The sequence below is a fragment of the Gastrolobium bilobum genome, unplaced genomic scaffold (assembly GCF_033153095.1).
Source record: "Gastrolobium bilobum isolate Gb01-03AN ecotype WA unplaced genomic scaffold, APGP_CSIRO_Gbil_v1 utg8959, whole genome shotgun sequence".
In the NCBI taxonomy this organism is placed as follows: Eukaryota; Viridiplantae; Streptophyta; class Magnoliopsida; order Fabales; family Fabaceae; genus Gastrolobium; species Gastrolobium bilobum.
This window is the reverse complement of record NW_026899316.1, coordinates 597,628-614,263: the sequence shown is the minus strand read 5'-3', so window position 1 is coordinate 614,263 and position 16,636 is coordinate 597,628. Positions and strand designations below refer to the sequence as shown.

General features: G+C 32.5%; 1 protein-coding gene across 2 annotated transcripts; it reads left to right on the top strand.

Annotated features, from left to right (window-relative positions):
- The first annotated feature begins 1,694 nt into the window (after positions 1–1,694).
- LOC133289492 (tyrosine decarboxylase 2) lies at positions 1,695–10,929 on the top strand. 2 transcript variants are annotated; one of them, XM_061487451.1, is made up of 12 exons: positions 1,695–1,812; positions 2,161–2,233; positions 2,420–2,650; positions 3,286–3,449; positions 4,318–4,458; positions 5,036–5,095; positions 8,503–8,667; positions 8,828–8,884; positions 9,632–9,696; positions 10,106–10,229; positions 10,426–10,563; positions 10,643–10,929. In XM_061487451.1, the coding sequence occupies exons 1-12, from the start codon at positions 1,711–1,713 to the stop codon at positions 10,763–10,765; spliced, it is 1,443 nt and encodes a 480-aa protein (XP_061343435.1). In that variant the 5' UTR covers positions 1,695–1,710; the 3' UTR covers positions 10,766–10,929. The 2 variants fall into 2 exon arrangements, with proteins under 2 accessions (XP_061343435.1, XP_061343436.1); XM_061487452.1 differs by having other exon boundaries at positions 2,420–2,662.
- The last annotated feature ends 5,707 nt before the right edge of the window (positions 10,930–16,636 follow it).

Below are 16,636 nucleotides of genomic sequence, written 5' to 3'. Positions count from 1 at the left end.
CCGTCAGTACGAAACAAAACACAAATATATATATATATATGCAAAATTAAAACTTTAATTTACAATCTTACCACTGCTAACAGGGTCAACACGGAGCGGTGGCATAACCTGGGAACTCAAGTTTCCTGAACTAGTATCAGCGTCAAAATTCCCCTCTACGTCCGTATCTGAGGTGTCACCCAGTGGAATAACACTCTCGGGTTCACCATCGTCTTCACTGTCCATATCCTCGTCATGTTCATCCCCATCCTCGTCTATTTCCCTCAGTGGTATCTGACTTAAGACAGGTGCAGGTGCAGATAAACCGACCACTCTGTCTTCTTGACTTTGACTTCTTCCATGCACAGGTGCAGATGAAGATTGACCACAGTCTATTTCAACATATATCTCAATAAAGTTTTGAAATTTCGGTCCACAATTGCATCTATGACACAGTCCACATCTTCATCGTCACATATATCATTACCAATGTAGAATATAGCATCCTTACCAACTGTAGACTCTACCCTGGCGATCATCCGTTGAACGCCATGGCTGCCGTGTAGCCCCAATATTTGGTGAATCCTCCCCTTCAGCTCATTGTACGTAGTGCCCCGTTTGATTTTCAACATTTTCGTTTTTCCTTCAAATTGAACACCGTTGGGGCCTTCATAATGCTTTCCATCATAGTAAATCATGGTAACATACATGTTTGGACTTGAGCTCATCTTTCACACGAATTTTGGGGGTAGGAATCGGATTTTAGGGTTTTGGGTTCGGATTTGGGGGAAACAATTGAGAAATAAAGGAAAATGACAATGATTTCACAATTACTATGCCTTAGAGGTGGTGAGATGAAATGGAAGGGTGATTGGAAGGTTCACAGCTGACAAACAAGAGAAAGAGACCAAGAGAAGAGTTTTGATTTCGAATATAATGAAAATGAGACCAAGAGAGGTCTGGATATAGGGTTTTTCGCGATATTTAGTCGACTAAATAATGTGCTTAGTCGACTAAAAGTGCAAACAATGTAGTCGATTAAGGTGAGTTTTTAATCGACTAAAATTCGCGTTTCATGATTTCTGAGTTTAGCCCATTTAGTCGATTAAAAGTGCTACTTAATCGACTAAATGGGGGCAGGATGATGGATAGTTATGGGGGAGGGGCAAATTGGTTATTAATTATTTAATGAGGGGCAAAAGGGTCAAAAAGCCACATGATCTCTTTACAAATTTTTTTTAAATTTTTTTACAAACTACACTATCTTCTCCCGGGAGAACATAGTGTAATTTGTAAAAGTTTGTATTCTCTCAGAAGAATATAATGTAGTTTGTAAGAATTTGTAAGCAAAAAATTTGTAAATATAACCTGCCATTTTTAACAATGTCTTATAATATAACATAAATCTACTAAAAATTACACAAATTATGTCCTCTTGCCCTGTTGACATTCCGGGACAACATTCGTTGCGATGATCGAATGCTGTGTGGTCTATCTTCTCCACAAATAAGAATTCGAAATAATCTTTAGTTGCTCCTTTTCTCTCTCTCTCCCTCTCTCTCTCTCTCTCTCTCTCTCTCTTAACTTAAAGTTCCATAAATTTTTGAGAGTAACAAATGTGAGTATCAAACTCATACAGTGATACTAGTAGTGTTATGATATATATTATGCTATCTCTCTCATTGAATCTGGTGTTTGAAATTGTGCAGGGAAGAAAGTGGGTTGAGACCCATGGACTCTGAGCAACTGAGAGAGCATGCTCATAAGATGGTTGACTTCATTGCTGATTACTACAAAACCATCGAAGATTTCCCAGTTCTCAGCCAAGTTCAGGTTCTTCATTCTCTTTACTTCCCTTTTGTTTTCTCTAATATCACCTAAATGAATATATAATAGGGTTTTCATTTTATCCTTTTAACATAGCACAACAAACTTTCCTACTCTCACAACATTTTGTGGGACCCACACTTTTTAAAACAAAAAAATAAATAAAAAATTAAGGCACGCAAAACGAATCTCTATAACATTACACGATCACTTTTCCTACAACATAACTCTTATAAAAGTTTGTAAATGAATATATAATAACAGTGGTTGAGAAAGACAGTGAACTTCAAAGGTTGTAAATGAATATATATAACAGTGATTTTCGCTTTCTTAAAGATTTTCCCTCGGTTGCAGCCAGGTTATCTTGGGAAGCTTTTACCAGATTCTGCTCCTAATTATCCTGATTCATTGCAACATGTTTTGAATGGTGAAATTTCTTACTAATGTTTCTGAATTAACCTTTTTTTTTTATGCATTGTATTATTATTGTTATTGTTTTTCATATTTTGTATTTCATTGAATTATATGAACGATGCTAGCATGGTATTTTTCATTTATCTCTTTCACACCCAGATTTTTTATGGAGATGGCTGAAACATATGTCATATTGTAGATATACAGGAAAAGATACTACCAGGGGTGACACATTGGCAAAGTCCAAATTATTTTGCATATTTTCCTTCCAACAGTAGCATTGCTGGATTTTTAGGAGAGATGCTTAGTGCTGGTCTTAATATTGTGGGTTTCAGCTGGATAACTTCTCCTGCTGCAACTGAGCTTGAAACGATTGTTCTGGACTGGCTCGCAAAGGCGCTTGACCTGCCTGGTGATTTCTATTCTACTGGTAAGGTCTTTGGCTGCTTTATTTCTTTGATTTAATCCAATGTGGAGATATGGTACACACTATTATGTCTTTGTTCCTTTTAAGCACAAGGGAAAGGGCATGTATATTCTGTCTTGTCTTGTATCTGAAATAGAAGAGGCTGTGTTTTCAAGTGGTGTTTTAGTTGATGATTAAGAAAATAAGAGGTTAAGCTCTTACTTCTTAGTAGCTTGTGATTTCTTTTTGTTTTAAATTTTAGGATGAATCATTCTTTGTTTTGTCTTTTCATACTTCTTTAATAGGACATGGACTTCTATGTATCTCACGTGTACTTTTTCTGTCTCCTTTATGCTTTCCTTAATTGATATCTTTCCTTTTTATTAACCAACAGAATAAAAAGAGAAATAGATAAAAAGTAGAAAAATGCCACTGCTCCATAATTTAGGAATCAGAACTCTTTCGGGTAGATTTGCATTATGAATTTTCTCCCATGAGTTTGGATGAGGTTGTAAATTAATGCTTGATTTCATTAACTGCACCTTGGATGAATTTCACGTATAATAAAAACCTAAAAGGAGTATGAATAGTTTATTTGGTAGAAACTCAAATACTATGATATGTAAACCTGTGAAACATGGGATGTGATTTTATTTCAGGGCAAGGTGGTGGAGTTATACAGGGAACAGCAAGTGAAGCTGTACTGGTTGTCTTGTTGGCTGCCCGTGACAAGATCTTAAGGAGGGTTGGAAGGAGTGCCCTTCCCAAGCTTGTGATATATGCATCTGATCAAGCGCATTCTGCTTTACAAAAAGCCTGCCAGGTAGGTACCTTCAATGACAAAAAAAAGAAAAGGAAAAGGGGCTTCTTGAAATATATACTCAATAGTATATGGGTTTTCCTATTGCTCCATCTCCTTGTCAAGTTTGCTGTCATTTATTTGGCCTTGCAAAATGAAGTCAACCATCTTATGAGCATGCTCTCTCGTTGACAATTATTCATTGCTTTCTGATTTATTTTAAATACTGATCTTTTATTTTACTTTTCTTTCCTTATATTTTTGTTTATTATTATTTTATGTCATGCTCAATGAGGCTTTTTTACTTTTTGAAGCTTATACTTATCTTGATCCATATCTGTTTTTGTTATTTTATTCAGGAAAGGAACTGATTGTATTGTAACGGTTAATTTTTTTCTTAATTGTATGATTATCAAGTTCTTTAGCACTATACCTTTGAAAATGCTGGTGTTACTGTGACACTTGTTAGCATTTGATGGAAACTAAGATCACAAAGTTAAAACTTATTTAGTCTATTCTGTTGCATATAAGTAGTTAACGAATGAGTGGAGGCTTGGAGCAAACCTATTCCTCTGTATTGAAATTTAAGGGGTATTTATCACCTTGTGGCTGTATTACTATTGCATGTTTAATCAGATGATATTGATATCAAGATTCTAGTTTTTGATATTCTACTGTAGTTTAATAAAATAACTTTTCTGTCTATCCCTTGAGATGACACAAGTGGTAAACAACCTGTCTTGTATTCATGAGATGAGTCTTAGCTTTGAACCTTGCATTTTTTAAAAAGATGTCTTTATTTGTGTTGCTTAGTTGCATTCTTGAAGATTGCATTATCGTCAAAGAGATTCAATTTATGATTAATTATAAGTTTTTTACTTTTCTCCGGCAGATAGGAGGATTTGATCCAGAGCTTTGCAGGTTGCTTAAAACTGATTCTTCCACAAATTATGCGCTCTCTCCTGATGTACTTTCTGAAGCAATTTCAAGTGATATTGCCAGCGGTCTCATACCCTTTTTCTTATGTGCTACTGTAAGAATTAAAGGCTTCTGATATTAGCTTGTAACAAAAGTACTATACAATGCATTAACTTAATTGTCCAGCTTTGTCTATGTGTGTGTGTCTTTCTTTCAATATTGCTCTTTTTTTTTTTTTTTTTTATCTTACCAGTTTATTGGATTTGCATATTCTAAATTACTCAACTCATCATATCATTGGATCAAGGGATATTCATGTTTTTATAGGAGCTCTGTTTCTTCTTTTTATGTTGCTGGGGAACAGATGTGGATCTATATACTAATGACCTTATTGTGATGCAATTTTTCTTTTTGGATCTTAAATTGTACATTCAAAGAGATTTCATATTGAATATTAAGCATTTTGACTTTCACAAAGATATTAAATCTCTAGATGGTACTAAATGGATAATTAATACGGTAAACTTTTATTATGAGATGATATGATTGGAACTAATGTTGGTTTTGATTTCTTTTAATGAGTAAAGATGTATCTGAATCTTTACATCAGTGTGAGATTTTTCTAGGTTCTATTATTGGTGGATATTAAGTTTCTGGCTTTGACCCTGTACACTCTGTATTTGTGCATGCAGGTTGGTACCACTTCATCAACAGCTGTTGATCCTCTGCCTGCACTGGCAAAAATTGCTAAGGTAATACATTTCATTCAATTGGTGATAAAACTTGCTAATATAACCATTCATACATTGTAAGGAGGGTATTAACACCTAACAGTTCAAAAAAAATAAAAAATAAAAAACCAAGAGACTTATAAGCAAGGAAGCACGGACACTTCAAAGTAGTGGTCGGACCTGTGTCAAACACTTCACAGACAATTTGAATGCTCCTAGCTGCATTTCACAATTCTTTTAATTTAATTTTTTGAACTTTTATACCAAAATAGCATTTTATTGTTACTTTTAAAACATCAGTTCTCTCTCTTGATTTAAGATTAGTGTTTTTATGTTAGTTTATGTTGTACTATAGTTGTCTTGTCCTATAATTTTCAATTTTTGTCATGTCTCCATGCCCTGTCGTATCGTATTGTATCTGTGTCTCTTGTTGTCTCCATGCTTTGTAGCTCATAAGGAACTAGGAAGGCAGCTAGATAGATGAAAACCAGAAATGGTTATGCAGTAAGTTAGAAATTCAAGGATATAACAATAATTATGGAATTGCAGGAAAGAAAAATTAGAGAATGAATTTCCAATGTTTGACTAAGCCATTTTTTTACCATAATCCAACAGGTTAGGCTTTTATGATGAGTGGTTCTTGAATCTCCATCTAACAGCATAAGTGTAACACCTCGTTCTAGAACCGGTTTATTAACATTACGTACGGCATTAAGCGCAGTTACAATCACAACAATTGAATTAAAGTACGGATAAACTTTTTCCTTATTATTTATAAACGTTTTTGTTTAAAATCAATTCCGTAATTAAAACAATTCCCATAATGTGATTATAACTTAAACTATATGTAGAACCCCTATCGTAAGTTTTATTCAGATCATATGTTGCTACCATAGTGTGCCAAGTAGTCTCCTTAGACCACCAAGGCTTAAAAACTCACTTTTATTGTTATTCAACACTAAACACCTTTACTTTTTAGTTACCTAAGAAATTTTATATTACTTATATGGTCCTCATGTTCCAATATGTTATAAATCTCTTCGTTATCTACGCGTAGGTTCAAACCGCGCTCAAATCGAAACACTGTAGCCCAAGTTATGAATTTTCTACGAAACGAGTACTGAACCCACTGGGCTCGGCGCGATTAGCGCTACGAAACAGAAGCTTTCCAGACATATGGCGCGAAAGGCGCCAATCATGGCGCGAATGGTGTCGGGAATGCGTTTTTCCACTGTATCTTGGCGCGATGAGCGCCACCACGGCGCTAGTAGCGCCAAAGTTCAGGAGATTACACCTAGCCTTAGTATTTTACCCCTAACTGGAGATATACTTATCCGAATGACGCAATCTTGGTCTCGTTGGAAAGCTAAGAAAAAGATCTACAACTTCCATTAAGGCACAAGGGTCCAAATCTATCATATAGGATATGAAAAATAGGCAACAAGACATTATGTCTTTGTTTTTACATGGATTTTCATCCTAAAGGTCTTCTTTCACCTAATTAACATCATATAACCACTTCAATACATGACTATTAGTTCTTTCAAGGTACCCATTATCAAAAGAAGCATCCATGCCCTTCCATCATATATATACAATAAGCACAATATTACACAATCTCGAAATGTCTTCAATACATAACCATAAGACTTAGCTACAAAACACTATGATCAATTCCTTGGCTCCCATCAACAAAAGAGACACCAAAGGAGGTGAGCATAGGCTAAGTCCAGCAGAATAAAACATGACATACATATAATAAATGGTTTTCAAATATAAATCATATACATAGGAACTACTAAATGAAATGCATAACCAAAATGATGTAATATCCTCATGCATCAATCTAATCCAAGTATGGCCACTTGCTACCAGAGGCTCCTGCAGCATCTGTACCTGAAAGGGGGTCCCCACAACACGGGGTGAGATATATATTTACATCTCAGTAAACCAGGGGTCCTTGGAGCATCTCTCCACCCTATAGTTCACTCAGTATAATAGCAATAATCAGTAAATAATGCAGTAAATACATATCCATGCAGTGTGTAAGAACATCTCCAGGAGACATCCCTCGAGCTCTCATGCTGTCTAAGGATACTCAGATGCAAAATAGTCCTACTGGCCAGCTAAACTACTAAGTATGAATTACGCATCGTCATGCAACATACAAAACATAAGGAAACACCATCCTATGCCACACAAAATGCATTCACATACGTATAACAAAGCATTAAACTACCTTATTGCGTATATAACACTATTAATAACCACTACCCATTCAAGGCTTGGTGGAACAATTAAGGGATCAATTCCCAAGGTCCGAAGGCTTACCTCAATTGCTTCCAATCTCAACCTTTGTTCTTCACCAACTCAAGCAACCAAGCTTTACAACAATACCAACAATCAATACCAATTCAAGTGAGCTAATCAAGTTCCATGCCTTCCTCCAATGGTTGGTCCTTCAATGTTGGTCCACAAGGCTCAATCCTAGCCATTACATGGACACAATTAACATCCAACCAAACCATTGTTTACCAATGCAAGAAAATCCACAAACCAAGTATATAATCTTGCAATTTTCAAAGCATAATCAAACGACTATCTAAGTTCATTTCTACCGTTTATTTATCATTTCTAACAACTTTTACAAAGGGCTTAAGCTTAAATCAAACCCAAACTCATACCACCCACCATGACACTATTCATCATCTTCCTCAACCATGCAATGTCCATGAAAACAAGGTTCAAGGAGTGGAAACTCATCACAAATGGTTGCACAACTAAGGGTTGTTGATCTCCTAAGCTCCCATGGAAAGAACTACCATCAAACTCCTCAAATCTTCAAAGGGTCGAAATCTTTGGAGGAAGATATCTCACTCCACAATGCTTCCCACTCAAAACTAAGCTAGGATTTGCAATGAGGGAATGATTCTCTACAATTTTGGCTTTGGAATGGATGGATTTGGTGGAGAAATGGAGAAGCTAGGGTTTGAGCTTCAAATGTCACTCCCCCTCTTTTCTCTCTGTGAACCGTCGAAGGAGAAGAAGAAAATGAGAAGACTTCTTCATGTACTTTACCCAAAAGTCTGGAATATTTTTCTAGGAATATTTTCACTTCTATTTTTATATTTTAGGTACTTTTGCCTACACCCATTTTTACCCCATAATTTTCACTGACAGCACTTTTTGCCTCAAAAGTGACCGTAATTTATATAATTAGGTCTTATACTTAATTTTACTCACTAATACATGCTTAATTACTTAATTACATGTAATTTACTAATTAATTAAGCTAGGGTTATTATAATAAGCTCTCTCAAGATTGCCTATGAAATGAGATGCATAAAATTTTGTACGACAAGTTTTTTGAATGCATTTTGGAGAGTTATACAATCTGATAATAACTGATCTGCATGTCTTCTTGGCAGACCAACAAAATTTGGTTTCATGTGGATGCTGCTTATGCTGGAAGTGCTTGTATATGTCCGGAGTACCGTCACCACATTGATGGTGTTGAAGAAGTGGACTCATTTAACATGAATGCACATAAATGGTTCCTGACAAACTTTGACTGTTCACTACTTTGGGTTAAGGTATCCATAATTCACTCTTTTTCCCCCGCATTCTCACTTCTGCATCTTTATTTGCAACATTTCAATTTATTTATTTTTGGTAATCATAACAAGGTAACATTTCAATTTACTTCATAAACAAGAATGTACAAAAGTGAAATTGATGATTTGTTGATGACAGGACAGGAGTGCTCTAATTCAGTCACTGTCTACAAATCCTGAATATCTGAAAAACAAGGTAAGTTTCAATTTGCATGCTTGTGGTTTGTATTGAAGTTTTGCAGTGAGATGTTTCCAAACTTTTCAATCACAATGTTTTTTTTTTTTTTTTATTGTGTGTGTGTGTGATGTGTTTGTGTGTGTGGAGCTTTCATAGTTTTGTTGTTAAACTACATTCCTTTCAGTCAAGGATATTATGGCATTCGAGTATTACATTAAATTTATAAGTAGGTTCTTTAGACTTAAAGAAATTTGAAGAATATGAATGGTTATTCACTGTACAGGAGAAAGGAATATTCTGCTTTGAGGGAACCCAAAATGATAAATAAATATGTATCAAGGTACAAATTTTTTTATCATATGGTACTACAGAACTACCTTATATTGTAATATTGTATACCATCAAAAAAGAAACAAAGAAGAGAGGAAGATAAAAGAGAGTAACAAAATTGCAGCACCTGCAATGTCCTTCCTCTTTTTCCTCTTCCTACGGAGAAATGCTTCAAATGCAATGAGTAATAAGTATTGAATACTTACTGGATGACCAAGAAATGAACCTGGAGGAATTTGTTTTCCAATTCCTTTTCTTTTATATCTCTCTTAAGTTAGTTTCCTCCACCTTTGTTGGATGAAGGTCTTATCTTGAGGGGACAGAGTCATTTGGGACATATTTCTTAAACAAGAAGCACGTGATTTGAAATGTTGCAGCTACTGTTATTAAGTCTTTATATAATTGTCTGCTTATGCTATTGAATTGAATTTGCAGGCCTCTCAAGGAAACATGGTCATAGATTACAAAGATTGGCAAATTCCTCTCGGACGTCGCTTTCGGTGTGTCTTTGGAAGCTTTCCTTTAGAAACACTTGTCATTGCTTTCCATTAACATTTATAGTTTGTGTGTGGTATTGAAATCTCTCCCCCTCTCAACTTGAATTATTTCGTAGATAGAGAATTTACATGCATATCCACTTCTGCTCATACAAAAATCAGCATTATTCATGCATTGGGGCTCCTAACCCATTTATGTGATCATGATTTGTAATGTTTATTGGATTTTATGGATTTGTATGTCTACCCTTTTCTTTCTTTCTTTCTTCCCTTCCCCATTTAAGAGGTAATGAGAACCTCAGATTTCATAACTTTTATTAGATCCTTAGCATTATCTAAAAATTTATATAAACAAAGATTTATAATTACCAGCAGATGTGTAACATTGCTTATTACCTACCCTGGTTTCCAGATCATTAAAACTGTGGATGGTGTTGCGACTCTATGGATTGGAAGGTCTGCGAAGTCATGTAAGAAACCATATTGAGATGGCTGCTTATTTTGAGGAGCTTGTTGGTCAAGACACAAGATTCAAGGTATTATTCCTTCTAGGAAAAACTTCATTTCTTAATTTAATTGTATAATGCCAACATATGGACAATTAACCTGAGTTTTGCTCTATATAATTTGTCTTGAAGTCAAAACATGCCAATTATGAAAGTCTTATCTCAATTACTTTATTTAATTATCTGCTTATGCCATGAAAAATATTGCAACAAAATATGTACACAGGTCAGTGCACCTCGCACATTCTCTTTAGTTTGTTTTCGGCTTTTGCCTCCTCCCAACTCCGAAGATCATGGCAATAAGCTAAATCATGATCTGCTTGCCTCAGTAAATTCAACAGGAAGTGTTTTCATAACACACACGGTATGCATAAGTTATCTTCTTCTTTCTTTCTTTCTTTTCAGCTATGATTCTTTTCCTTGATGATAACCAATATGTGCAGGTTCTATCAGGTGAGTATATTCTCCGTTTTGCAGTTGGAGCACCATTGACAGAAATGAGGCATGTCAATGTGGCGTGGCAGATTTTGCAAGATAAAGCTACTGCTCTACTTGAGAGTTCATAGTGTGAATATGCTCTCAGCATCAACCACTCTTTTTTGTGCTTTATTTGGATATGCTATGATAGATGGAGTGGAGTGGAGTAAAATACATCAAGTTTTCATATTATTATTTAGATATTTAATAGTGGAATAGAAAGAGAAAAAAATCATTCCATTATTTAAAAAATTGATGGAACAATAAAATTTATGAATTTATTGTTTTTATATTGCCATTATCTCAAATACCTAAAATTTATTATTCTATAAAAATATTATAGAAATTACAAAAGGTAAAGTTATTTATATAAGATTGCAATTTACACACCATGAAATATTCGAATCTATTGAATATTAACAAAGAAAAAAAGAGAGTATGAAATGTAAGCCGTGGCAGAATAAGAAGTTGACGGCAACTTCAGCGCATGGCCGCAAGAAGAAGGCAAATTTATTGTGTTTCTTAGAAATATGTAATTTCATTATTCTCCTAATCTGGAAAGAAACAAAATTGGTATATGAAATGAAATGTTAATAAATTGAAATGGATGACCCCCAATTCCAGCATTTTTAACATATCCAAAGAATGATATCCTGTACTATTTCATTGCCATAACTTACAAATGGCTTACATGTGAAAGACAACATGGAGACGTCAAATGACCAATTTTTAACTGGATTTTGACCAAATCCAGTTCTAGTCTGGTATGGTGGTGGAACGAAATCAAATACCAAGCTAGTTCAAAAAAATGAAGCAAGGAACAAGCATAGTATTTATGATTGACAATAGTATTAGGGATAAATTATTCTATCTACCTTTTTTTTTATGCATATCTTATCAATCACTTCCAACACCGTTAGATCAGAATATCAACTAATTTTTTATTATTTCTCTTTCCTTTTGAGATTCTGATCCAACAATATTAGAGGGTAGTAAGTAAAGTAGGCATAAAAAAAAAGTAGATCGAATAATCTATCTCGTAATATTAATAGATGATTCTAATTTGAAGATAGTGAATGAAAGTCAGAAGAAATTATTTACAGTAAAACAATGCTACTCATACAACTCTATATCCCCACCTTTGATCAAATGAAACAATTATTTGAATCCGGGAATCTAGCAACATAATGGACACCCCAATAATAATAATAATGGACGAGTTGATATTTATCTAATTGATCTCCTTCTTTTTCCTCCCAGCTGTATACTCCGATACTCCATCTTAAGACATGTTGCATACTTATAATGATATTTGGCTTTGGTTCTGGATCCATTTGTGCTGATTCGGGAAAGTAACATTTTGCCTAGTAAGTTCGATAAGATCTCATACTCATCCATTTCATTATCTCGAATAGGCCAAAACCGAATACTGTCCGTTGTAGATTCTACAACTTGTCGTCTTTCCTTGTTCTTGTTCACAATCGGTATCGTTTTGGCAATCAAACAGAATGATTAAGATCTTCTAAGACCTCACTAAACATATATTCATATTCAGTGCTTTAGCCCAAATGCTATAAGTTGGATTGGATTCTTATTCATATTGTCTAAAAATATCTTGTTTCTTATTTAGCTGCATCTAAAAAATGGTTTTGATTCAAAATATATTCGTTTGTTCCGATGAGATAATTCCAATACGATTTTTTTTTTTTAATACGAGTTTTCCAACAATACACTTTAAGTCGTTAATAGATTATGCATGTGATAAGTTGAAAATCACATTAATAGGTCAAATACCTTGTTTGAATTAAAAATTGTAAGGTATTAAATTTATGAATCTTTCTATTTATAAACCTTTCCAACAATTGTTTTTTAATATGAGCATGACATATATTTTCAGAGTGTTACGGGAGTAGGTATGTCTTTAGGTGACATTAATCATAAAGAGGTAAGTGAAATAAATATAATATTTTTTTTTTTTCAATTTTAGCGATAGATCTGAGTCATCAACATTCTTAGAGTACAAAAAGTATTTTATTGAGCATGAATTAATGTCACACATTATTTAAGTCAGAGGACACTTTGGCAGTACTGCTCAAGCGCAAACGGGACATATCCTCCCCAAAAAATTTTACTTTTATTTTTATTTTTTTTAGATAACTGGGGATACAAAAATTAATTCAATCTCAAACACTATTTGAACTTTTAAATAATCATGGCGATTATCATGTCCATATAATTACTATGTTTAATCCAAGTACAACATGTTTATATTGACGGCTCAAAAATTGAAACCCAAACATCTCTCCACGGGAAGCGATTCATACAGATTGACTCACAAAAATTGACAATTTTGTTTTTTTAAATAAATATTAAAAATATAAAAAAAAAATTAAATAAAATATATGGATGATGTGTTGTGTCAAAATCATAAAAAATTTGCAGGTTGACAAGCAAATTAATCCGTGACACGACATGATAATAATTTGTATTATTTATCCAAATCCATACATGATCCATTTTATCACACAAAACGACATAACTCATAATTTAATGTGTCATGTTATAGGTTGATCCGTGTGCTATGACACATTTTGCCATCCTTTGCTTCCAAATTTGAAAATAGTAGCAACTTTTAATATCATTATTACAAAAGAATTCTTTTTATATTATAATGAGAGTCTAGTAATGGATTTATTGAAAATTATCATTGTTAAGCATAAAATAATTAATGTTTTTTAGTGAAGAAAATAAAATAAAGTTAGAATGAATAATAAGACTCTTTCCCTCTCAAAATTGTAATTAATATCGTAAGCGCACATCTTCTCTGTCTCTGTCTCGCTGTGTTTCTCAGTTAATTGAGTAGACTATGATACACCGATACTTCAAAAAACTTATGTATCATATCCAACACTTTTCGATACTACGACACTCCCCAATACTCCAACACATATTACAGAAACTCAAAAGAGATTCAAAAGTTGCATTGCATTATTTTTTTGTTTCAACTATTAAATTCGTTAGATTACAATTACTATTTTATTAAGTTTAATATAAATATTTGTGATATTTTATGTTTCTTTATAAAATTGATGAGTATTATAAGTAAATGTTAAATTATTAAATATTATATATATATATATATATATATTATATAAATTAAAAATATTATTTAATACTAGAACGTATTCTAATATATCAAATTCTAATATTTTTTTAAATTAACATATTAAAATCTCATGTAGTGTCTCATTTTGCGTGTTGATGTGGCAGGAACATAGCAAGCCAAGGACAGTCGCTCTGCGTTTTGTAGCTTAGCATTTACTCTTCAGGGCAATTTCATGATGACTGACTGTGTTTGATTTTCTTCACTGAAGTGTGTCTGTCAGTGTTTTGCGGTTTATGTTTTGAACTGTGTCTGTCTGCACCTTTTTTTGTTTGTTTGCAATTATAAATAACTCAATAATTGAGTCAAGCATTTCAGCGTCATTTGCCATTTCGAGTGTTTCACAAAAATACCAGTAACGACAACGTTTTTGAAACCCCGCATTAAGATACCTAGCTTAGCTGGCTTTCCGTGCAATTGATTTTTTTATGTTAAAATATCATACAAAAAGGTTATGTAAATTTACCCTCCCCGCACTCCGGATTAGTCTCATAGCCGGCTCAAAGAGTCGAAGCTCATGAGGATACCGGAGGGAGCCAACTCATCTCAAAGAGATAATTAGAGTTAGGTAACTCCAAAAAAAAAAAAAAAAGTTATGTAAATTTTTTGTGTCTATTTCTTTGTTTATTAACGTTGATTGAATTTCACCAAAAAAATAAAAACAAAAATGTTATATGAAAGGATCTATTCCCAACTTTGCGCGTCTCATCTCTTTCTTTTAGGGTGGCTTTCACCGCACCATCAAATTTTGTTTGGATTAGACCATATTTTCCTATTCTACAACAAAATTAATTTAATTATTAAGGGAGGGGGCTACTAGGAATGCAGAGATAACCTTTTTTTTAGTATAGCTGGCATGCACTACCTCATCATTGTAAATTGTTTTATTATAATATTTTTAGAGATTAGTATTTTTTTTTAAATCCCCATTTAGTTATTTTGTCCAAATCAAAATCTCTCTCAATTTCAGAGCTTTTATCATAAAATTTGCAGAGATTTCGTAGGACACTAAACTTATATATAATTCACAGAATAAATTGATGCATAGTATCATTGTTAATAATAAAAAAAAAAGTCGAGACTAACACGATTCCTGATTACTTTTTTTAATCATAAAAATAACACTAGATGTAGATTTTTTTTTTTTTTTTTCTTTCAGGAAAGGGTTTAGTTAACGTTTGTCTTAAGAAAAAGTCCATATATCTACAAAGCAGTGGATTTAGTAATTTTTATCGTTCTAAATTTAATTTAATAACAATTTTTTTTTTGGTAACATTAATTTAATAACAATTTATTTAAGTATGATATATATATATAAGAGAAATGATTTTTGACTTCAGTGTAAGATTAAAAGTTTTACTTTTTATCTCAATTGTTAATTTTTGTTTATCTGAAAACTGTAATTTATTAACATTTATAATTAATTAATGGGTATAACTTAATTAATGAACATAATAATAATTGAATTGTGCTTTTAAGAAAGGATAAAATTTTGAATATTATAAATATCACTTGTGAATATAGCTTAAACGTCTTCTGTATAGATTAGTTGGTAAATATAGGTTGAACGTATTTTTCTATATCTTTTGAGAAGGTTTTGATGAGAAAGAGGTGTGGGTCCCTTGAAAAAATAAAGATAAAAAAAAATTAAAAGTGTGAGTCTCACTTGTGTCTATCTCTCTTAAAAAGACCAAAATTTGTATTCTTTAGGAGAAGAACACACACTTTTCCAATATATATTTTATGTCTATCTTTTTTTTATGTATACTCTACTTACTTATCTTCAAAATCATTATATCATAATTTCTACTAATCTTCACCCTTTCTGTTTCCTTTTAAGATTCTGATTTAACACCGATAAAAAAAATTTAGGTAGAGTAGACAAGTAAAAAGTAGGCATAATGTCATATTCCTATGTATATATGATTTAATATTTCCATATTGTAGGAGACAAAAATTATTTTTTACACACACATAATAATATGTGATATTCATATTTTTTTCTCTTTTCTTCTCTCTATACTTTTACATATATGCATAAGAAATATTATACCCATATTTTATCTTTTACAACATAAGAAACATTATACCCATATATATATATGGGTTTTATTAGTGTTATGTAACATAATATAATTGTTGTTTCCAACTCTCACATCAAAAGGGAGAGAGAAAGTAGAATGATGAAAGAGAAAGAAAAATATGTGGACCCCACCTCTTTAATGTGTGTGTAGGAAAGTAAAATTATATTATGTTAAATAATAAACATAAAACCCAATATATATATATATATATATATATATATATATATATAAATAAATGCTATTAAACGAGTCGTATTATTTTATTTTATATTTTATGTTTAGAAGGTGATACTCAATACTTCAAATACTGATAGAATATTACAAAACGGACGTTATAAAACTTTTGCAAGTCATGTAAAATAGCACGTGTTGCGGGTTATACACTGATATAGAATATGAGATATGACACGATATGATATTCTGACATGTTAATTTTTAAAAATGTTAGATTTTGATACGTTATGACACATTTTGATATTAAATAATATTTTTAATTTATGTAGTGTATATTATATTTAATATTCAATAATTTAACAAAAAAATAAACTAAATTTATAATACTCATTAGTTTTGCAAAGAAACATTAGATGTCTTAAATATTAATATTAAATTCAATAAAATGGTAATTATAATCTAACGAATCCAATAGTTGGAACTAAAAATGTAATGTAACATTTGAACTCTTTTTTGAGTCTCTGTAACGCGTGTTGAAG

Bases quoted from the DNA above. Each gene is read 5' to 3' on its own strand.
- LOC133289492 (XM_061487452.1), top strand. From the start codon at position 1,711: ATGGACTCTGAGCAACTGAGAGAGCATGCTCATAAGATGGTTGACTTC. The intron at 3,450-4,317 runs GTAGGTACCTTC...TTTCTCCGGCAG, and splicing joins CTTTACAAAAAGCCTGCCAG to ATAGGAGGATTTGATCCAGA. The intron at 10,230-10,425 runs GTATTATTCCTT...ATATGTACACAG, and splicing joins GTCAAGACACAAGATTCAAG to GTCAGTGCACCTCGCACATT.